The sequence below is a fragment of the Centruroides sculpturatus genome, unplaced genomic scaffold (assembly GCF_000671375.1).
Source record: "Centruroides sculpturatus isolate CEXI.00-Female unplaced genomic scaffold, Cexi_2.0 scaffold1243, whole genome shotgun sequence".
NCBI lineage: Eukaryota > Metazoa > Arthropoda > Arachnida > Scorpiones > Buthidae > Centruroides > Centruroides sculpturatus.
Genome location: NW_019385443.1, coordinates 17846 through 42887, shown reverse-complemented (window position 1 = coordinate 42887; position 25042 = coordinate 17846). Strand labels below are relative to the sequence as shown.

The 25042-nt window shown below is 29.8% G+C and overlaps 1 protein-coding gene across 1 annotated transcript in view; it reads left to right on the top strand.

Moving 5' to 3' along the window:
- Positions 1-25042, top strand: part of LOC111639065 (CCR4-NOT transcription complex subunit 4-like) — a 104385-nt gene that overhangs the window by 66591 nt on the left and 12752 nt on the right. The window contains 1 exon segment of the mRNA XM_023384838.1: positions 2850-3526. Coding sequence (XP_023240606.1) covers positions 2850-3526 — 677 coding nt within the window.

Genomic DNA, 25042 nt, shown 5'->3' with positions numbered 1-25042 from the left:
GCATTAAGAACTCTTAAATCTAAGAGAGCTGGGGGAAATAGCATATCATTTCTTTGACATATTTTTCTCTTCTTTCTGCTCTAGCAATACTTCAGTCAGATAACAGAAGAGTTTATGAACAAAATCATCTATAGTTTGAAGATTACTGGCCTCAACTGAAAATTGTGCATGTAAAAATCTGACATAATCAAAGCCAAGAAAGCATTGAAAGAACAAACTAAGATATAGAAAATATGATCACATTGATTGCAAGAAAAAATCATCTTTAGAGTGAAGGTATGTGGCTCATCCAGTAAAGAAAAGATTTTATTATTCAGGTATTGAAATACCTCTATATAAAGCAATTGTTTAGCTTCAAAATAAAGGGAAGTTTGAACACTTCATCTTTGCCACAAGAAGTGTTGAATGCTGCAAAATGAATAATTAAGACATTTTAGATTTCATTAATGATGAGAACAGTGAGTATAAAGAGAGATTAAATGATAACACAACTGCAAATGAATTAACTGCAATTTGAAAGCATAATCCCTAAAAGCTTCAGCTTCAACCCAGGAATATAAAAATCAAGGCTTCAATTGCTGTCTGTTTAAAAGCAACTAGTAATGCTCATCAGTGCCCAGATAGCAAATGAAACATTGAAGCCATCTGAAAATTCTGATGTGTGTGAAGATGGATTTGGTCCACCTGTTACTTTCTTCTTTGCTTCTAAAATAAGAAAGGTGTTAGATGCTGACAGTCTAAAATAAATCTGGAATTTCAGGCAAAGAAAATGAAAAGGCTCTTTGAAAACAAGTTCCTGTCCAGTGAACAAATTCCTACAGTGTATTCCAGTCTTAGTAGTATATGAAAGTAGAGAGGATTCTTGCAAAATTTTGGCTATTGTAATAAGTTTGATGAATGATGGATTATATCATCTTGGAACCAAACAAGCTGGTCTGAAACAGTTGTACTCAAGATTGTTAAATGATGTATCTAGATAAAGAAGTGTCTTTCAGGTCAGCAACAATTGAACAATCTAGTACTGTACAAGGATTAGTGAAGTGCCAAAACAGATGCCAGAATCTAAAATGCAATTGCCTGGAAAAAATTTTTATTCAAAATGTCATTATAGGGCTGCATGTTGTAGTAAATTAACATACAGAACAGTGATATCATTAGTGTTATTTCATGTTCAAATTTTAATAATAATAATTTATAACATTTTAGTTTAATAGAAGTCTATTGTAAAATGTAACACCATTTTTTGTGATAAATTCCATTAGTGTACATATTTCTTACTTATTCTCTTAGAAATACAATAATAATTAAAAATATACAAGAATATAAATTTTTTCTTAATATTTAATATTCTTTAAGGACATTGAAACAAAACCTTAAAATAATGTTATAAAATTTTTTGGAATCACCCTGTATTTAAAATTAATAATGAGAAGTTAATGGAGTTATATGCTGCAGTTGACAGATGCAACAGATACAAAACATGTGCTTAAAACAGGATAGATAACATTTAGCTGATTGTCTTCAAATAATTGGAAGAAAAATTTTTTGTTAACAGTGACTTAGTGTCTACAGTGCCGGCCCGAGGCAAGTTTTAGGATGGAGCGAGATCCTATGATGGCGCCCCCTTGGTCAGTAGCGAACATAACTGGCGCTCGGGGCACGACACTTTATTGGCGCCCCCTCCAGAAACACATATAGCTTGTCTTGGAGACCATTTGGGCGCCCCTCTGCGAGTGGCGCCCGGTGCTTGATACACCCCCTTGCACCCCCTCGCTACGCCACTGCCCTTGGTTGCCCCAAATTTATATCCTTTAATTTTCTTTACCACTGAGGCGCCCCCTAGGACTTAGCGCCTGGAGCGGCTGCTCCTTTCGCCCTATGGTAGGGCCGGCTCTGAGTGTCTACATATAAACAGACTGATGATTGCATGATAGGAAACTACTACAAAGTATAATTTATATGATTCTTATAATAAAGAATATTAGAAAAGATCTGATAGTTCCATAATAGCTGTATTTTTATTGTGGAATAAATTGTATATGCTTAACAAATAGTTAAGGATACATATACTTATGAAAAAGTTGTAAAAGAAAGCTAATAAAATGCACTTCCAAAAAATATAAATATCATATATGATTGAAAATTTGGTTGTTTTTATCATGATTTTCACTTACACAATTGAATAAATTTAATATAGCCGTTCAATTTTTTCATTTGTATTATAATAATTAATTCTTTTAATAAGTCTGTTGCAAAATTATAAAAAAATTTTTTTGCTAATAGATGGCATTTGACTTTGCTAATTAATTTGAGACTTTAAATTGTGACTGAAAATATAATTAAAATGTTGTATTACAGATATTAAATTTTTGAAAATTACTTCTACAGTTTGTTAATGTTTAAATTTAGTTTTCTTGTGCAAAGATTTTAGTCTCATATTTTGTATTGTTTCACTAATTATGTGAGCATTACCTGTGCCCTTTAAATCTGTTTCATAATTTTTGTGCTGAAATTTCACCTTGAATTGGAATTGAAAATTTGTTACAAGAAATAAAATATTCAATATACTAGCTAAGAATATATTTCTGTATCAAAAAAGGTAAATGTGTTTAATATTTTTAAGTAATTATGTATAAAATGAAATGGAAGAAAATGGTTTAGAAAAATCAATAACTACTATTTATGAAAACTACACTATTTAAATATACTACTCAGCTAATATCTGTATAGTTAGTATAAAATGTAATTTGCAATTAAAGCTTATTTTAATATCAAAATTATTTAAATGTTTTCAGTAAAATATCTGCTAAGATAAATCTAATTTTATTTATTTATTTTTTTTCTTTCAGGAATGTAAGAGACAGTTCTTCAGACAGAGGTTCACAGAAATCAAATAGTTCAAGATCATATAATAGAAGTAGCAGTAGGGAAGATATGACATCTCGAAATACAGTTTCTCCCAGTTCAATATGCCAAAGTCAAAATGCAACTGTAAATTCAAATAATTCTTCCATTGATTCTGTAAATCAATGTTGTGATAATGGTTTTTCATTAAACAATGCTAATATACAAAGAGATTCGGATGGGGCAACTCAGGGTAAATATTGCGATAATCTCCATTATGAGTCACAGTCTTCTCATAGTCTACCGCCAAGTCATGTAAATGCTAAATTAGATACAGATGTACAGTTATGTGTTGATAATATATCCAGATCATCTCCACCTGGAAATTTTTCACAGAGTCCTCTTCAAAGCCCTGTTAGCATACTCCACAGAAATTTTGGACCTACTGTACAGTTATCTACGTTGCATAGTTCCCAATCAATGCCTAATTGGACAAATAGAGGAATTCAACTAGATGATCATCGTATCTTAAATCAGGGCATGACTTATGTAAATTCTATATCACCTTTAGGTTGCAGAACATTGCCAATTCATTCCTTACAAGGACAGGAATCAAATTCTACAATCAGAACTGTAAATATGAGTACAGGAAACAGTAATTCATGTCATTCAATAAATAATGGTAAGATTACTTTAGTATTTAATTTTATTTGTAACAAAAGTTTTAGAATTATTGAAATGTTAATGTTTAATAATATTACTTTGATAAGTTAACTTTAATGTTTTCTTGCATATAATAAATATTAACAAGATTTAATCCTGTATTTTTGTGGAATGGCCAGCATGTCAGTCTATCCAGGGAGACCATAAAATCAGATATTTCTATATGTAAAAATGGGCATGCCAATTTATCCTGGGGGAATGCCTGCATGCCAGTTTAAGTGATGTTATAGACCATCTCAAGAGGGCATGTTAAAAAATGAACAAATTTTTATTCTAAAACTGTGAAACTCAGCATTACATCAAAAACAACAATTATATGTTTAATTTTTTCATTTTGTCTTCTTTCTAATAATGTAAAATACTCGAATTCCAAAAGTGCTTTTTTCTGTGTGTATTTTATTATTGGATTTAAAAATGCAAAAATAAATGCATTAAATTTAAGAAACTGGCTGTAAATTATCTGGGCTTAACATACACTTGGTGTAAAATTTGAGAGAAAGGTGTTATTTTTAAGGTCAAGGTAAATGGTCAGTGTAGTCCTCACTGATTGACCTGCTGCTGCTGCTGTCAATAAGTTGTTAATTGTTTTATTAAATAAAACTTTTTTCCTGATTTTAAGTCATTCAAATTACAATGTTATTTTATTGTAGTGGAAAGAATTTGTTTCTTTAATGTTAATTAACAAGTTTTATTAGATCTGATTAATTTTATATTTAGTTGCAGTTTAACTGGCATGCTGTTAACCCCAGGGTTTTTGGCAAGCTGGTCTCCCCTGTTTGTGTGTGGCATGCCAGTCATTTTTTGAAAATATGGAATGAAGGATTTAATTTGGGAATTTGCTAGATTTCAATTTTAATGTTACTGTATTGTCCCTATTAGAACTCACCTGTACCCTGTTTTTCTATTTCTTTGGTTGAAACTTTTAATAGAACTTTCTTTGTGATACTGTGTTTTATTGCTGAGAAATTGATATTTTAATATACAGTAAATAGAACATCCCAATGAATTTAAAGTTTCTTGGTTTTCTGACTTTTTCTACAATATTTTCATTAACTTTAGAAATGGCTCTACAATACAATAATCACAGCAATAGTCAGCACCAAATTGTAGTAATTTTTCCGAAAAAAAAAAGGGAAAACAATCAGGATTTAATGCTTTTTTTTTTGTAAGAGAACATTAAATCCAAATTGTTAGTTGTCTTAAAACCAGGAGAAAAAAATACAGATTAAATAATGGTTGTAATAGAAACCCATGTTTCAAAACATGCTTAATTCTAGCAGGCTCTTTTAATAAGGACAAAGTGGTAATTGAAAATTTAGAATCAAAAGAATTTTAACAAAATCTACAAAATATCTAATCTTCTATTTGTTAATATTTTATTGTTAATTTTTTACCAAATTATATTATTTTGGATTTATGAAACATATCTATATAAGATATAGAAATTAACACATTCAAGGAATTTTTGATATTTTAAAATTTGAGTGTTAGATAATTTAGTTTTTTTAAATAATTAATACAAATATCATTCTAATAATTAACTTGTTATGAGCTTTATAATTATTTTATAATCATCACATAAAACAAAATTTTTAATATTCTGTTAACAGTTTGTTTAGGACATAAGACAAACACATTGTTTTAAGCCTGTTGACAGAATTGTTTTTTTACACAAAAGAACAATTGTATTTTAATTTAACATTAGTGATTTCAGCAAGGTTTATGCCAGGTTACTAGACTTCACAGTAAGCTGTTTATAGCAAAACAATGCCTTACAAAACTTGGATAAAACAAAAAAAATTAAAATTTGTAGTTTCTCATCATTACAGAGTAATAGTAACATTTTTTAGTGAAGCTTGTATAGGTATTAACAAATTATGAAGGATTTCTTATGATATATTTGTCAACGTATACATTAATCATTAACAGGACAATTATACTGGTGTTAAGCATTTACACAGGTAGCTTAATAAAGAAAGTCTGTTTTCTTTAAGAATGTTTTCCTCAATTCATGTGTAAATGCTTAATACCAGTATAATTGTCCTGTTAATGATTAATGTCCACATTGACAAATATATAATAAGAAATTAAATAAGGACAGTAAGGCAATAATAATAATAAATTATTAAGGAATTTATAGCATTAGTTCCATCTCTTATAACTGATATTGTTAGACTTGTCCTCTTTATTTTATTCACATTCATTTAAATATAAATCTTTTTTTCTAAGTTTAGTTATAACTTTTAAGATACAATAGTAATTATTGCTCAATTAGACATCCATTATATTGCTATCACTCAGTATATTATTTAAATTAGATGAGAAATTTTTGTTCCCTTCTCTAAATCAGATAGATTGATGATGATGATGATGATGAATGATTTATAGTTCATACCAGATGATGGTAATTAAAGTACTCAATGCTCTTTAGAAAGAGTTTTAACAATTAAATTGCATCCAAATCTGGTATAGTGACATTTCAAGATGATAAGAACTTTCCATAGAAGAAAATTAGTACCAAAACTTGTCACTATGACACTTACTGAAGCAACAAGCATTTTATTTGTACAAGATACTCTGTGTATAAAAGTGTGTTCTGGCAAGTTGATGGTATAGCTGATAAGATTGATATTCAACAGGTGTGTCTACTTTTATATCCAGAATGTAGCTGTGACATTGTTTGCTTATGCAAAGAGAATTGATGTCTTAAGATGTTTGTACAGTGAAGTAAGGTTGCCATTTACAAGTAACTTTCTTGTAATGACAATGCTTAAATAATTTTTTTAATGGCAATATTTATTTATCTACAGTATATAGGCCTAAACATACATGTTTGATTTAAATATACAGAAAGATAATGCTTGTTTCACACAAAGGTGTATGTCATCAATAATTTTAATAAATTGTCGCGATTTGAATGCATTATGGTGATGTATATGTTGGATTTTTAATTATAGTATGAGTAATAATCATTGGAAGGCCACATGTTGGCCAGGCCTGCTCTAGACAGTATTGAATAGGGTACTTTAATTACTACAATTCCAAGAAATTCAGTTCTGTTTTTACAAAATACTGATGTAGTATAAACAAAAATAGTAAACATTATTATATAGTATCCAAATTATATTTTTTATTACACTTTGAAGAAATTTTTAAAATATTAGTTGTTGATGATCTGCATATAAATTTTATTTGAAAATAATTTTTTTTGTATAAATATTTTATATTTATTATTTAAGAGGCAATTTTTTAGAAGTTCTTAAATTTTCTAGACTCTTGCTAATTTGGCCACTCTTTCCACGAAGGGGGAGTCAGATTAGCAAGAGTGGCAAATTACTAATAGTGCATAGGCCTAAAGGCAACAGAATGATTGAACTGTTACTTTTCAATACTGTTCTTTTTTTTGGAGGCAGGTGGGCAAATATGACATACTGATGTGCAGGACTGAATACAGAAATGAAACCTGAGTAAACAGGAAAATGGTGTGTGATATGACAGATTTTAATGAAAACAGAAGCACATATGTGATCAATTGGGGTATGTCATATTATTAAAGACCAGATTAATGAGAGCACTGTATATAGTTTATAATCAATTAAATAAGTCAATAATATTGAAAGTTGTTGACTTACCTGTTAAAGAAATCTGTCTATGACTACCAGTTTCATTTGAATAGTAACCATCCTTGAATATTACTACATCTATTATTTGAGGATTTATGAAAACTTGAGAAAGCAATGTAAAATAAATGAATATCATCAACTACAGTTTGTTTGTTTAATAAATATTATACCTACCAACTTTAATAGAAAATGAAATATGTAAAATGTATGATAAGTATGATAATTATCTTATTACTGGTATATATAAAATTAATTCTCATTATAAAGAAAAGTTATCAGTTGCCATTTTAAAATATGAATATTTAAATATTTTATTAATAATAGATTTCAAACAGGTTTGTGTAAAGAATAAAATAACTCATTTGAGTAGCAACCACAGAGAAAATATGCAGTTTTAAATAGTATCTATTTAGTTTAAAATAGTATTTATTGAATAAAATCAGTACTTACATTTTATGTAAGTCATGGCCAAACGTTTGGAAACTTAGAATGAAATGATGTAATCTACATAAGTCATCACCTGCAGATATTATTTTGTATTATTCTGAGATGTTTTTATTCAATTTCATTTAACAATTAACATTTAGATTAACTTGGCAACAAATTTAATAATTTTGGTTGTCAAGTCAATGTAAATAAATGTTAATTGCAACTTATTCAAATTATATACAGACAGTCAAATCACATTAATACAAAGTTGAAGGGATTTAAAATTGGCAGTTTTTATTAATGAAATTTGTATTAACCAAACTCATTAACATTGAAAATGCCTATCCTTCCTCACAAATCTACTTTTCATTAACATAAACCAATAATGTAATAATGGGGTTTGATTTTATATATATTATATTTTTAAAATAGTTTTAAATTGCAGTTTATTACTTATTGCATAAATATGTTCTGATAACTCTGATCATCTATTTGTGTGAGCCAAAAGTTGAGAGTTGGCATCAGGAAGTCAAGTCATTGCATTCTGTACATATTGTAGCAATCTCTATGGTTGGGACAGTCCATTTATGATTTATATCTCCAAACAGTGTGTTAGTCCAGTAAGTGGATTTGCAGTGCTCAGGAAGGAAACAAGGGCTGCATTAATATTGAATCTGCCAAAACAGATCAAGCTGTGGTCCAGTTTCTTGTTGTGGAGAGTTGTCAAAATCTATAGATGAATCTTGTCACTGTACAACAGAGACTGCTTGTCATTCCAAATTGTTGCAAGATAGAGTTTAGTGTTCAGGGAAGGTTGAAAAGGCACTTCTAATCAAGCACATTCATGCTGGCTGGGTATGATGCTAATAGCTGATGTGCTGAAGAAAACAGATGGCAACATTCAAGCATATTGACTTACAAGCTTCCAAAGTTTGAGGGCACCCATCTTATTCCCTGATATATCACCCTGTGGCTACCATATCTTTGGACTTCTGACAAAGGCACTTAAAGGAATGCATTTCATGTTGGATGATTATTTCATATGCATAATTGAAAAATTGTTTTGAGAAGAATCAAAGTCTCTTTCACAATAATATTTATAAACTAAACATAAAGCGGGACAATTGTCTAAATATCAGCAGAAATAACTGCTTTTAATTGTACTGATGTTTTCCCAAAAATATTAGTTAAAAACAATTTTTGGGTCACACCAATAGTTTTTTAATAGCTCCATATTGTCAAAATTAGAAAGAATAAAACAAGTTAGGTTTTTTTATAATTTAAATTATAATAATATAATTATGTAATTTTTATTTCTTTAAATGCATTTTACTTCATACCTTTGTTACTTTAACTTACGATGATTTTATAGTTATAAACAATGTTCTTAGTAAGTTGATACTGCTACAAAATATTCTATGTTTAGGTTGTTAAGTACTTGAAACTATTTACAAATAAAAAAACAAATTTATTTTACAGATGTAAAACTTCAAAAATGTGAAAATTTTGCTGTTAAGGAATTTACTGATGCTGACTAATTATTGTCTAAATTTTAATGTTTGATATTAGTTGATTTCTAATAATTAATCAGTTATGAAATGTTTAAAATAAATATGAATAAAAATTAAAGAAGCAATAGCAAACCAGTGATGACTATAATAATTTTTGTAGTTTATTATAAAATAGAATATAATTTTTAATAAAAGTGATTTCTACTGAATTTATTTAAGTACAGTGGTAGCTCAAGATACGAACCCCCAGCATACGAAATTTTCAGGATATGACATGAAATTCGAACATATTTTTGCTCCACGATACGAACAAAAACTCATCATACAACGTTACATTAGTTCGCAGCGCAATTTTTTATTCACTTCTGTTCATTGGTCTCAGTCCGCGTGTTTGCTTCGTCGTGGAAGGATCTCGCTCGATAAAGGAAATCTTGAGGTATTATCAGAAAGTGACTGATTTTATTGAAAAGAAACATCCCGAAAAGGTTCACACTGGCCGTATTGCTGCTCGGAGTAATGACATTTGCCTAAGTCATTTTAGAAACATTTTAAAAAGTAGGCAAAGCCAAACCTCTTTGGATAGATATTTTACCAAGCGACCTCTATCCAGTGAAAGTGCTGGTGGAAGTGAAGAAAGAAAGTAAAAAGCAGTGAATAAAAATTAAAAACAATATATAAAACAACACTAATTTTTTTATCTTTTCTAAGTTATTTTTAAGTTATTGTTACATTATGTTATGTAAGTTAAGTTTTAGTATTATTTCCCTTCTCCCTCTCTTCTGCTACCAGTTTACACCTCCACCGTCGTCTATCATCAAAGATAAAAGTGCAAATAAAACTACATTTTTTAAATCAATTATTATTCTATTATGGTTATTTATACATTTACAACTACAAAATGCATTTTTCAGTGTTTTCCTTACTATAGTTATTTTTTTTAATGTACTACTTAGCTTTAATTTGAGTGTGTTTTTCGTATTGGAATGAATTATTTGGTTTTACATGTAATCGTATGGGAAAAAAATGATTCACCTTACAACATTTTCATGATACAAACTCAGTTTTGGAACGGATTAATTTCGTATCCTGAGGTACCACTGTACTTTAACTTTGTATTAACAGAGTATGACTATTTTTATAAAGTTGAAACAACTTAAAAATTGGCACTGTATTAATGAGGATTTTTAAATCTGGAAACAAAAAAACATTCTGGTCTGGCTGTAAGATGGGTGATTGAGCTGTGCAAAGTCAGTCTTGAATTGCATCTTGAGTGTGCTGTGGTGTGGATGGATGCATTATCATACAAGTACACTCTTCTTGTTAATTTTTCTTGTTGTTTTTCATGCAACTGATGTAATAACATTGTATAATATTTTGCATGTAAAGTCCACTATCAATATGTCCTCATAGCTGCAAAAAATGGTGGCCAGGATTATCTTGGTTCATGGCAACATCCTTTAGCCCTTTTTGGTGCTCACTCCCATGGTTTTTGTCACTCCATTGATTCCATTTTGGAAAAGAAGTCACAATAAAGGATTCATTCATTTCATTCATTTTTATTTACTATGTACTGTCAAGTACAGTACATTCCTGGCCCCACATGGAGCATTACCAGGAGATAAACAATACATATATGTTACAATATATATTCGTAGAGAAAATTAAATAACATTAAGTTGTAGTAATGGTAAATAAAAAATAAAAATAGATAGATAAAATTGTTGAGGGACATCGATAGGACGATCACAATTTAACTATTAACATTTACATAGATATAAAGTTATTATAAATTTTCGTATCTTGATGATTGAATACTTATAGATTAAGAAGGTGAACAGAAATAACTGTTTCAAGTCTCAAGAACATAATTCTCAGCCTAAGTAGTTAGAACTTGGATTGACGTATGTTTTTGCCGCTTCAAGATGGAATGAAGTTGGGCAACAACACATTCCTTAAGCAGGGTATCTTGAGCAGAGTATTATTAAAAAGCAAATTATAAGTAACACATCACCACTGTAGTGCAGGACAATTCGAATGCACGTCTGAGATATCACAAGATACCATTGGCACAGCACTTCCAGGCACTAAATACACAGATATGAAAACAATCAACGCACAGGGTATGGCACATGAAGAACATCATCATCCCACGTAGAGAAAATGTGTAGAAGTTTTCTTTTTACAAGAACTTCCATTAGAACATCATTATTGAAAGATGGTTCACACATAATCACACAATGTTGATCAGAACCCTTGTTGTATATCGATACAGTAGTATTGCTTTCAGGAGGCAATCTATTGAGAGTAGTGCAAACTCTGTAGATATTATTCGATAAGGCACAATACTTACCTATAGCGCACAGCCTTATTCTTGAGTACAATTTCACGGTAGTTCCATTAGTACAGTACATCCAAGGCACTGCGATTAGGACAATGAACGCCAAGGATGATTGACTCATAGGAAAGCAAAGCACTTCCATCTGGACAACACTGCCGAAAGATGGTTCACAGACACCAGTTAATAATGATCAAAACATAACTAGACAAAGATTGACACTAGTGATTTGCTCCTCATTTCCAAATCACACTCCCTGTGAGTTGGAAATGTTATTCTCTAAAGATATAAAGTATATAGTTGGCAAATGCACAAGGTGAATGAATTTGAAGAACACAAATTTTCACAGAAAATATGGAACATGTCCAGAAACACGATCATTCAATTGAAATATTATTGTTCAGAAACATTGTAGACAAGTTGATGAGATTGCGCATGTAGTTTTAGCGTTATATTATTTGATATGTTATTTTAGAGATACTTTTAGCAAGTCTGGTGAAGGCATTATAAACTTCAAAAGATGTCCATATGTCTGATAATTGGCAGGGCCAGTTAATTCGTAGTTGATTTAGTAGTAATTTTAGCTCTAGTTGTTCATGGTCAAATAATATGCAATCATAAAAATAATGTTTGGAACCATCTGTCACAAGACAAGTAAGGCATAAAGGAAACTAGTCTCATCGCAAAGACGTGCCCTTCTACTCATAACCAAGGCATTTCGAACTGCAAGCAATCAATCCTTACAAGTTATTGCGAAAAAACTACCAATAGACCTAACAGTTATGATGAAAGAGAAATTGCAACAAGCCAAATGGGGTGAAAATATTATCACATACTCTAGAGCGATATTACACACTCTAGAGCGATATTACACAATAACATTGAATGGAACGCTCCTTACTGTGACACCTCTCCTCCCGGTATTCCCTTAAATTACATTTTTGAAAGCAATAACTATGCTGATGTGGATATATATTCTTATGGCTCAAGAGTTAATGATTTGGTGGGGTGTAGTTTTGTTGCCTTCAGGCAAGATTGCTAAATATACAATCAGACTTATCATCTTGATGACCACTGCACAGTGTTTCAGGTGGAACTTTTCGCTATTAAAATGAGCATCGACTGGATAAACAGTAATTATAATAATAATTCAGTTTATATCCACACTGACTCTCTATCCGCTTGCAATTTAATTAACAACTCGAAGCTACATCCGATTGCAGAAGAAATCAGACATCTTATGAGGTTTTCCAACTGTACTTTTGCTATCACATGGATCAGAGCGCATCAGGGAACATTAGGCAACGAAAAGGCTGATCTCTTGGCAAAATCTGCAGCTAATGATATCACTACTCCTATTGCTTATAATAAATACAGTCAACGTACCTTGCGCCGTATACTTTGGGAACATGCTCTTCATTTATGGCAAATTGAATGGGATCGCAATGATCATGATATCACTCATGAATACATTCCTGACCTCCATAAATTTTTCATGATACAGTGGTAGTCACCCACCTACTATGCCATGCAGCTGTTCACCAGTTATGGCAAATACACTTCATATCTTGTTAGATTCACTGATAGAAACTCACAATAAAGGATATCCCCTTTACCAATAGATTTCAAAAATCAATTCCATCCACTTTGTAGAGGTCCAAAGATGACTGCACACTTTTTACATGCTACTGCCATTGGACAGCAAAAAGAAGTTTTGTGAACCCATTATGTGCCGACTTTGCTCATGCTTAGATTCTCACGAAGCATATACTGAACACTTGTATCTGATAGGTTATTCACTATTGCTATTTCTATCACTTTCAAGATAATCCAAAAGAACCACCTCTTTCACCATACCAATATTTTCCAAGGTTACCACATCTACTGGATGACCAGATATCATGTCATTTTCAATGGATTTTTGTCCTCCTCAGAAATGTTTAGCTCATTCTTTGACAGTGGTATATGATGGCAAAGCTCCTCCATACACATAATCTAGGCATTGTTTGATTTCCATTGGTGCTTGACCCTCTTTTGAGAAACTTGATGACTGCTCAATACTTTAGTTTAAAATTTGCTGCCATATCACACACACAAGTCCACTATGAATCATTTTTTAATACTACAGCCACTAAATTTGCATCAAACACTAATAAAGCAATATTCTTTTATATATTTGTCTTTATTTGTCATTCAGTCTTATGCAGTAGAATAGGTTGGAAACTTATGGTGTTTCCTACATAAAGTTACCATATTATGAACTGTAAAACAAAAAGCTCTGGAATTTGTGAAGAACTCAACATTGACAACTTCAGTGCTGTAAAAAGGTGATTAGATTAATAGATGAAACCCAATGGAATTGTTCAGAAAACTGTGTTGTGAAAATGTTAAGAGAATTGTGAAGAATGGCAATAAAGTTTAGTGCTAGAAAGATAGAAGCCATAAGACATCTTTAACATAGAAGAAATTGGCTGTTTTTTTAAGTATTTACCAAATAAGATTGTTATTTATAAAGGTAACAAGTGTTTTGGAATGAAAAAATAGTACAAAGGCATACTATCATGCTTGCTGCAAACATGAATGGTACTGAAAAGGTACAAGTTTTATTAATTGGCAAAAGTAAAAAGCATTGATACTAAAAGGGTTTAAATTGCTAGGGCTTTATTATGAATTAAGAAACCTTGAATGACAAGTGAAACTTTTGAAAAGTAGTTTAAATAAATGGGAAATGAAATGTTAAATCAAAAATAAAAATCTCTCTTATCTTAGATAATTATCTTACAGATTTATATGATTAAAAGAAAAAATAGAAATGTCATTGATATTTATTCTTTTAACATACCACATCTTCAAAATATGGATCAAAGAATTATAAAAAGTTTTGAAGTTTATTATTGACAAAGAATAATAATAATAATCTTATTGACAATATTGAGAAAAATAATGAAGTAAATAACATAATAAGCATTTGAGATTGCATCAGAGAAGTTAATTATGTTTAGAATCAGAAAATTACAGAATTAACAATAAAAAATTGCTTCAAAAAAAGCAGAATTTCATGGTGATTGATGATGATGGCAATTTGAGATAAAGATGACACAACAGATCTTGCAATTCTAAATCATCAATGGATCTAGGGTGGAAAATTCTGGATGTGTTTTTCTAGTGTGAGTTTTTTATGAACATTGATGATGGTCTTCATGTGGCTGACATTCCTACCACAAGTTGTGGAAAGCTTAAACAACCAGATAAAGATAAAAAAGAAGATAGCAACAGTGATGATGCTGTAACCAAACCTTAAGAATTGAAGTTACTGAGGCCATAAATATCTTAAAAAATGCACTTTAGTTAGAAGAAAATATTCTTGACAATGTTTGATCTACATAAGTTGCAGTTTTTTATTATATATTTTAATCAAAGAATGCAAAAAACTAGACTATTTTATTACAAAACATTAAATATGAAATGAATCAGAATTTTAGTCTGTGAACATGTGTAAGCAAATATAACCTAATCACATGTAAGAAATTATTTAGTTTTAATAGTAATTAAAACTAGGGATTTAGATTTAAGTATGAATTTTCTGAAATGGATGCATTTTGTTTACATAGCCAATATTTTCCAACCTTTATGTAATGGAAAATGTCATTACATAGTGTATCATGGCAAAATGTGGGTCCACTAAAGAGATTCAACTGTAAATTTGTGTTGCTCCAAACACTTTAAGCTACTGTATCTCAATAAAGAAATCACTATAATTACTGTAGAAATATGCTGGAGATACATTCACATTTCTTCAATAACTTAAAGAATCAATGCTCATTTTTTAACATCAGAGTTGGTAGAATGATGATTAAAGTAATTAAATATGAGAGCTGTTTTGTAAAACTTCAGATTTTTAATTGTAAGTCTTTGTCTTATCAACTTCTGGTTTTTGATAGAGATGTCAAATTAATCATTCAGCATCATTGTCACAGCATATGAACTGCTGACTATTGATAGAGATTTTTCACTTGAACTGAATGTACATCATATATTTGTATTGCCAATAATAATGATAACAATGATGTCATATGAATTGTGTTCAGAGGCACATTTTCAATTTCAATGTTGATCATGATGTGGCCTGTGCATTGCCGCTTTGGCTTGTGTCTGGGAAAGCTGGGAGCAGTTTGCTGTATATTAAATGATGTAATATAATTATTATTGAATTCAAAAGACCCAAATCTATTTCATGTTAACATGGACTTTGCATAAATAGAAAACATAGTAATGGTATGACTGTATACAAATGATCTGGAAGTGATTTTTAACAAATTCCAAGGAGAGAGAAGCTAATTTGATTATTATAAACTTATGAATTTATCATCAGGATTTTTGTTTTTTCTAGACTTAAAAATATATTTATGTACTGTGTTACATATCAGATATGTTTGTTGTAATTTATAAATTTAAAAAAATTTAGTAGTTAGAAAAGATACTTTTGAATTTGTCTTTGTGAAAATAAAATAAAGTTTGATGACTAACCCCTTAAATATCCATTAGACCATAATAAAAAAAACAAGAACAACATGAAACATGCAAAATAGAATTACAACATACATAAAATTCAGTTGGTAAAATAATACAATAAATGTTTTAAAAAATTAGATGCAAAAATACTCTCAATAATTAAACTTAAAAACACTATTATAGGTTATACATGAGCTTTTTACATACTCTCAAAACACACTCATAAAAGAAAACACTCTTCAACTTGCAAGATAGCATTTATAGATCTTAAAAATGAAAAAAGAATGTAACATGTAAATGAGAGCCAAACTTGCACATCTTGGGAGCTAGTGAAAAGAAAATTGCACACTTTGTCCTAAATAAAATAAAATTTATTTTATTTCTTAGATACTTTATCTAATAAGGAAGGTGCAGCCACAATCTTCACAGGCAAACAATATCAAAAAGAAAAAGTTGACAAAAGTAAAAGGATTTTCACATTAGAATAATAGATGAAGTTGACAACAGCATCAAAGAATATTTATACTTTTTCATTACTAAGTTAATATGGTATTTAAAAGTAAATTTTTCATTGAATATGATGCCAAGGTCATTAGTAGAATGGACGTGATCAATAAACAATTGATCATATTAGTCCATTAGTAGACAGAAGGAAGTGAAGGATTATGAACTAAGGAGAAGCATTATAATATATAAATTTATATCTACAAGTATGTATTTTTCTAATATCAGGACTTATTATACTGGCTTTACAGATAATGCTACAGAGTTTCACAGAAAATAATTTTTTGTTTTATTTAATATACCTGGACACACACATAATATTGTGTTTCGGACTCTTTCGTCTGTCTTCAGCAGGTATTTTTGTAGTATTAAAACAATAAAATAATTTTAAAATTACATTTTACATTTCCCAACAAAACCATTAATAAAATTCTTACAATTTAAAATTTTNCTTAGTGTGATGATTCTCTATATAATATGATATTTTCATACATAATTATATATCTGTTGTGATGATATCAGGTATAATTACATATCTAGAGTAATGATGTTATAGGTAAAGGGTAAAACACACAGAAAATCATGGACGATGATGCTACATATAGTTAATTATCAACAAGATATCATAGTAGAAGTACTTAACGATGTAATTACCAGCTTCAGGTTGTAAAGCGTAATTTGGAACCGTCTATTGAGCCTAATATCAAGAATTTATCGAATTGTTCCATGTATAAATACCATTAACCACAGAATAAAGATAGTCCAGGTATATTAAATAAAACAAAAAATTGTTTTCTGTGAAACTCTGTAGCATTATCTGTAAAGCCAGTATAATAAGTCCTAATATTAGAAAAATACGTACTTGTAGACAAAAATTTATATATTACAGTAAGTCAAGGACATTGAGGCATTTTAATTAAGGAGAAGCACATTACCACAGTTTTTTTTAAGATTAAAACTTTCCATTAAAGAAATAAAACTATTGATGTATTTATAATAAATAAGGATAAATAAGGATTTGAGCTAACAAGTTTTATATCATTGGCATTAACAATAATAGTCAAACTAAGAATGGGAATGATATAATCAAGATAAACAAAAAGTAAATAACTTAAAACAGAACTCTGTAGTATGCCACAGATTGAGAAGAAATCACAAAAAGAAAAGTTACCCAGTTTAATTCTAAAAGATCAAAGCAAAAAAAAAAAAACAATTAAGCCATGCATAGTAGGATGGACATAAAAATGGTTAGCCAGTTATGACTAATAGAAGAGAAGGATCACTGAATTGAATGTTTGACAATAATGTCAATATACATTGTGTGCTGATTTTTTTTATCCTTGAAATTGTTTAAAATTTTAAATTGTGTTGGAAGTAAAGTTCTAGGCCTATAGATCTGATCCATTCAACCAACCAGTCAACTTCATTGTGATCAGGTTGTACACTGAACGAGGCCTATCTATAGGCCTTGTTCAGTGTACAATCTGATCACGATAGAGTTGACTGGTTATTGAAAGTAATCTGAAGCATATTGAACATTGTGGCTGATATTAGAACTTTGTTATTTGAAGTTACGACAATGACGACAGTTTCTGTGGCAGTAATAGACGATTTATCATCAAAGAGAGCATGTAAGAGTTTAATTGAAACTCATTTAAAACTAACAAAATTCACAGCTAAATTAATTTTCCTCATAATTCTCATTATGATTATTATGAGTTTAAAGTTTATTTTCAAATTTGCATACTATCAATATTTTGTAAAATGTGAAGTATTTAGAGAAAATTTAACCATAATTTCCTTATTTCTATCTGAAAATGTTGATGTGACTAATTCATTACAGGTCACTGCCATCTTGAAAGTAACTTCTAAATTGCCTTTTTCTAATTAAGTCAAAACTTGTGTAACCAGCCTGTCACAGATTGCTTACCTTATATCAGTGAAACAAATACAAGAATTTTGTAGATGAGATCTTGCACTGAACATACCCTTGGATACTGCATTGTGAAAAGGTTTTAACAAAGTTGCAGTTAGAAAATACAAACAATCCAGCAGACACTGTTCAAAGATTTTAAGCATTGCAGAAGATAAACAAATAGGATGATATGAATTATGTTACTTTTTAAGAATAGCAATAATAGATTTCTATTCACTGAAGATAAATCAGATAGAATTACTTCATTAAAAATATGAGAAAAAAAAATTGTATTAGCAATAAGTAAAATGATATAAAACATTGCATGAATTGAATCAGGACTCTCAAAAGGAGATGTTTAAAATAGCATGGCATACTTGTGTGAAAGAAAAGGAAATACAGTAAAACCTATCTAAAACAGAACCTGAATAAAACAGAAATCTACCAAACCAGAAAAAATATTCAGTATTGTGCAATTCCACTTTACACAGGTTTTACTGTACTGAAAAAATTGATCAAACTAGATTCCAGAGACTTAAAAATTGGCCTTAGAAATATTAATGAATTTGGACTTAAATTGATGATAAATGTCGGAGATTGAATTATGGATACAGCATGCACTTAACTAAAAAAAAACTGCAAAATCTCAAATTGACTTACTTGTCTAAAACTAAGAATCAAATCTTAAAATTGGAAGTAAAAACACCAAATACCGATGTATAAGACAACGACAAATGATGTTTGATTTTCATTTTCTGTAAATGGGTGCGTGTGAGTGTGTAAGAAGTCATTAAAAGAATAATTTCAATTTCTGTTTGACATATGAATGCAACAATGAAAAATACAATGCCAGAGCAGTGACTGACTGACTACATATCTCAAAATATCTGTTATAATTTATAATGAGTTCCATCAAAGATGTTATAATAGCTGAACGTTGTTGAATATATTGATTTATGTTGTAGATGTGATGAAATTGCTCAACTTTGTTATTGTCTTGTTTATTTTCCATATATGTCAATTGAATATAGAGTAAATAAAGACCATTAAAAATAACAAATAAAAATAAGTGACTTTCTTTTAAAAATTGGAGTTAAGTAATTTTTTTTTTCATTAAAGCATTATTTTTATATTTTTAAATAGTCAGTGTATTTTTTTTTGTGTGTTTGAATCTTAACAAAAAATAAAATATTGTATTTTTTATTAAATTTATAGCAATAATTCAGAAATATGCCATGACTAATGTATTATAAATTATCTTGATTTTTGTTAGTCATTTTTTTTCTCAACCGATCATTTCTAGAATATGACTTTATTTTTAGAGACCATAACTAGCTGGTAATGGTGAATTAATAGTACATAAATGCATAATTCATAATAATGCATTTTTTTAATGTTGAAAGACTTTCCTAGAATCAATGTTACAAAGATGTTCTTGACATTAATCAACTTGCCTTTTGAAATTCTCTCATGTAAAATTGGAATGTTGTCTTAAAAATGGTAAATTGGGTTAAAACACTTGTTGTGTTGGTTAAAAAAGAAATGTTTAAAGTTGAAACCTCAGTACTTAAAACAGCAAGTCAAAAAATTTTCAATTTATGCATCAAATGTAAATTCTGTAGATAAGTTTAATGAAGGAATTAATGTTTTGAAAAATTGGGAATGAAACTCCAAAAGGTTATAGGATCAAGAGAGGAATAACTGACAATAGTGTTAAAATAATCAGTATATGTAAGATGGCATTTTAAATAAAACTTTTTATGAATAGAAAGATTGATATAAAGATATTTGGGGTTCCTTGTAACTGTCCAGTGATACCATTGTTTATGCATGTACAGTACTTTCTAACTTTTTTCAGAACTAGAAGACAAATTAGTTCTCCTATAGGGTAAAAATTTAATAATGATTGATGGAAAAGTTTATAGGTAAGATAGTTTTTGATTTTAGGTAATTGACAACATCTAGAAAAAGACCAATTTGAGGAACAAAGATAAGATGATAAAAAGTTTGTTTACATGATCTCATATTGACACAAATATATTTAATTTACAAATGTTAGAAGAAGCAGATAAATCTAATGAAACAGCAGTGTGTTCAGACTTGAGTTTTGAGTCTGAACACACTGCTATATGGGTATACATTAAGGTCCTGAGAGAAAGCTAAGTTGAGAAAAAAAAAATTGTTCCTAGTGCTGTGTTGATACATAAAAGCTTCAACTTGGATTCTGACTCTTGGATTCTCTTCAGTTTATGGACCTCTGACTCCTTTATTTATATATCAATATAGGAAATAAATAATATACTAATTATATACTTTTCTTATATTGATTGAAAGTAAACAACAAACAAGGTATTTCATCACTCAATGTGAATTATCAAACTATTTAGATCTATAACCTGTTGAAGTTTGGATTTAAATACTATAACTATGCTATTGTGGCTTTTTATTTTATTTATTAAAGAAATTAAACATTCAATAACTTCAAAGTTTAAAGAAATAAAAGTACTTCAAAAATAAAAATGAGAAGATTGTTTTTATTAAAATGGCATAAAAATGTTAGGTAATAACAAAGGATATAACTAAGAAACTGTGAAAGAAAATCAGGAACATCTTTATCAGTTTCTTCATTTTCAAGATTAAAGTATTGTTTTAACTCTGTTTTTCCCTGGCTACATTTTATAATCAAAGTATTTGCAAAATAAGAAATTTTATAAATTAAATTGTACTATAAATAATATATTAGGATCTAGAGTAAGCTTATTTTTATCACTCTAACTCTGTCTCTAGTAACTCAATAATTGCTTTAGAATCAGACTATGCAGCCCTGGTTTATAGTTGTAAATTAAATTATTTTTATGGTATATAAGATAAGACTTTTGTTCAAAAAAAGAGCTTAAAAAATTGCCATGTCTTATATGTGAAGTTGCAATCACTCATGGGGGAGAGATCTACCCAAACAACTGCTGTTAGTAGGCTACAGGTAACCTCTACCTAACCCAACTCTCAAATAAAAATGTTATTCTTTAATTAAACTTTTTTTGGTTGATTGAATTGCTTTTGCATGTATTCTCATAGAATATTTTAATGGTAAATGATTTATTTTTAAACTTACGTGTTTCCTGATAAATAAAAGTGTGCATTCTAATTTTAATATTAGTTTTAACCAGAATACAGTAAAAACAATTTTAAAAAAAATTGGTGCCACATGCCAAAAGTGTGGGATGGCTTAAATACATTATTTATCTTAATTAAATACCAGGTTGTTCAATAAGTTTTGTCGTTTGATAAGAGGTGGCGCTACTAGGAGCGTCACTTTATTACTCTATAACTAGTACTATTATTTCATAAACACGTGTCAAGTTTCAAGTAGATCCGTCAACTCATTGTATATTTGCAGCTGTTCAAAGTCAACGTGTCATTGTATTTTTTTACGATGGAAAAAATCAAATATCGTGCAGTGATAAAATTCTTATTTTTGGAAGGTGTAGCACCAAAACAAATTCATGAACAATTGTTAAAAGTGTATAAGGACTCTTCACCTTCAATCAGAACAGTAGAAAGATGGGTTGCTGAATTTAAACGTGGTCGTACGAGTCTTGAAGACGATCCACGTGAAGGGCGTCCAAAAAGTGCATCAACACCAGAAATCGTAGCAAAAATACAGCATATGGTTTTGGAAGATCGTCGATTAACCGAGAGAGATTTAGTAGAAGCCCTAGGGATTTCGTTAGGCAGTGTGAGCAATATTTTGGCCGAAGTTTTGGGTTACAGAAAGCTGTGTGCACAATGGGTGCCGCATTCGTTAACTATGGAACAAAAACACATTCGAATGCAACTTTCTCAGCAACATTTGGAGCGTTTTAGAAAGGATAAAAAGGATTTTGTGCGTCGTTTCATCACTATGGATGAGACATGGGTCTACCACCATGATCCTGAATCAAAACAAGAGGCTAAAGAGTGGTGTGAACCCGGTACTTCGGCTCCGAAGCGTGTTAGGGTCCAGAAATCGGCCAAGAAGGTGTTAGCATCAGTTTTTTGGGATGCAAAAGGAATTTTGTTTGTGGATTACCTCCAAACTGGTAAAACAATAAACTCAGATTATTATTGTAACCTTTTGGACCAGCTAGATGTAAAAATTCGTGAGAAAAGACCTGGTTTAAAAAAGAAAAAAATCATTTTTCATCAAGACAACGCCCCCTCTCACACAGCTCAAAAAACCATTGCGAAAATCAGTAAATTAAAATACGAATTGTTGCAACATCCTCCCTATTCGCCAGATTTAGCTCCCTCTGACTTCTGGCTGTTCTCACATCTAAAAAAATTCATGCGTGGGAAACGATTTTCATCGAACGAAGAGGTAATAGCAGCCGTGGATGCGTATTTCGACAGTCTTCCGGATTCTCACTTTAGGGATGGAATCCATAAATTAGAAGATCACTGGAACAAGTGTATTGAAGTTCAGGGAGATTATATTGAATAATAAAATGTATTTCAAACCATAAAATCGTGTTTTTCTTATCGAATGACAAAACTTATTGAACAACCTGGTACATTATTTTTCTTAAATACTCTGTTGAAATAGAGATGTTTAATTTTATAACATGCTTATACGATATATAACATGAAACAATGTTATATATCTTTATATGATGATGTTAATGTTACATTAATACACGTCATATGTATTAATAAGATGTGTTGAATTGATCAAGATTAAAAGAAAAGGACAACAATTAAACCAGTAACATTTGATAAATTAAAACTGTCAGAAAGTAAAATTTTGAAAATCTGTTAATGTTACTATGAAGATAAGATGATGATGATTGATTTTAAAATTTAAAATATACTAACTCTAAAAGTGTGAGAGGCATGCAGAGAGATAACAGAGAAAGTTAAGGAATTTTACCTTTAAAATAGAATGTGTGTATTTAAAGAGTTTAACATTTAAGGAAAGTTAGTGAATTAATAGAATGTTGTCATCTCTACAAGCAGCATACAACACACAAATGCTAGCAAAGCCATAATAGTTGATAAAATTGTTGATATTAGAAGCAGTAGCATGTTTCCAACTTTCAGTAATTACAAAAAGGTTGCATGAATCATTAACTAGTATTGGAATCAACAAACATTCAGTGAGTGAACATTTACAAAAAAGTCTGAAAATGTTTTCTCACTAAAATGAAAGTGTTTGTAAATATTAATATATATAGTATATTACAGTGCTGAAAGAATTGTAGAATATTAAGAAAAATAGTTATATTCAAAATTATCAAATTGTTCTGTGAATCTATAATTTGACTCTGTAGTAGATTTGTATTATTTTAATTTTATATGATATATATAATGAAAAATATAACTTCATAAAAAAAATTTAAAAACAAATTTGTAAATTTTATAATTTTACCACTTACATTATATATCAAGAAAATATTAAGTGTTTCTCTAATCAAGTAAATCAGTGATTCCCAAACTTTTGAGCCACTGCCTCCTTGGTTTCATAAACTCATATCCAATGCCCAATCATCAGCGGCGTAGCGTGGGTGTCAGCCGCCCGGGGTGGAGGGAAATTTTGCCGACCCCTTATTTAGGTACCTCAATTTAAAAGACTAAAATTCAGTTTCATCACAGAATACATAATGAAAAATTCCTTGCTCATTTCAATTGGTCCGAATCGTAGGTGCAANTCAGCGGCGTAGCGTGGGTGTCAGCCGCCCGGGGTGGAGGGAAATTTTGCCGACCCCTTATTTAGGTACCTCAATTTAAAAGACTAAAATTCAGTTTCATCACAGAATACATAATGAAAAATTCCTTGCTCATTTCAATTGGTCCGAATCGTAGGTGCAACAAAAATATGAAATGAAATGGTTCAAATTTTTACAAGATATTATTATTTATTGTGAAATTTTGCTGCCCCCACTATGCCACTGCTGATCATTTTCCCTTGTGTGAGGAAGGCTTGGAAATATTCTTAGAAAAACTTTTCTATGAACCTTACACTTTGTCATTATTATACATAAACATTGTTGTGAACATATGGAAACCATTAAATGAAATGTTTCTTCTTAAATGTTCCATTAAATGAAATGTTTCTTCTTAAATGTTCCATTAAATGCAATGTTTCTTCAGCAGTTAGAAACCACACCCCACCCTCCTTTTGTTGGTTTATGTATGTGTTTATATGTATGTAGTTATATCAATGTTTGTACTACATATATCAATCCTTCACTGTGGTAACACGCATACGTAACTGTTTACATGCAAGCTTAGAACTTAGAATGTTCCATTGTTTTTAAAAACCTGCTTGTGCTGTTTCAGGTTTTTTGAAAATAATTTCGTAATTTTTGTTCTTCAAGTTCACTTGTTCGAATCTCACTGTTTTTTTTTTAAACATGAAGAAGACTGAAAATATGATCAAAACATTTGTTTTCTATTAAATATTTAGTACAGGACTGTTAAGGTTTTTTGAGTGTTAATTTATATGCATTCTTGTATTTGTGTATGAAGGTTTTTTAATTTAATATAATTATTTTTTTAGACACTGTTCTTTAGTACTCTGGTCATCTAAAAATGATGGACAGGGTATTGAAGAACCTAGATTCCAGAATAGATCATTTTTGATAAAGCAGTGTTGTAAAGCTATTCAAAT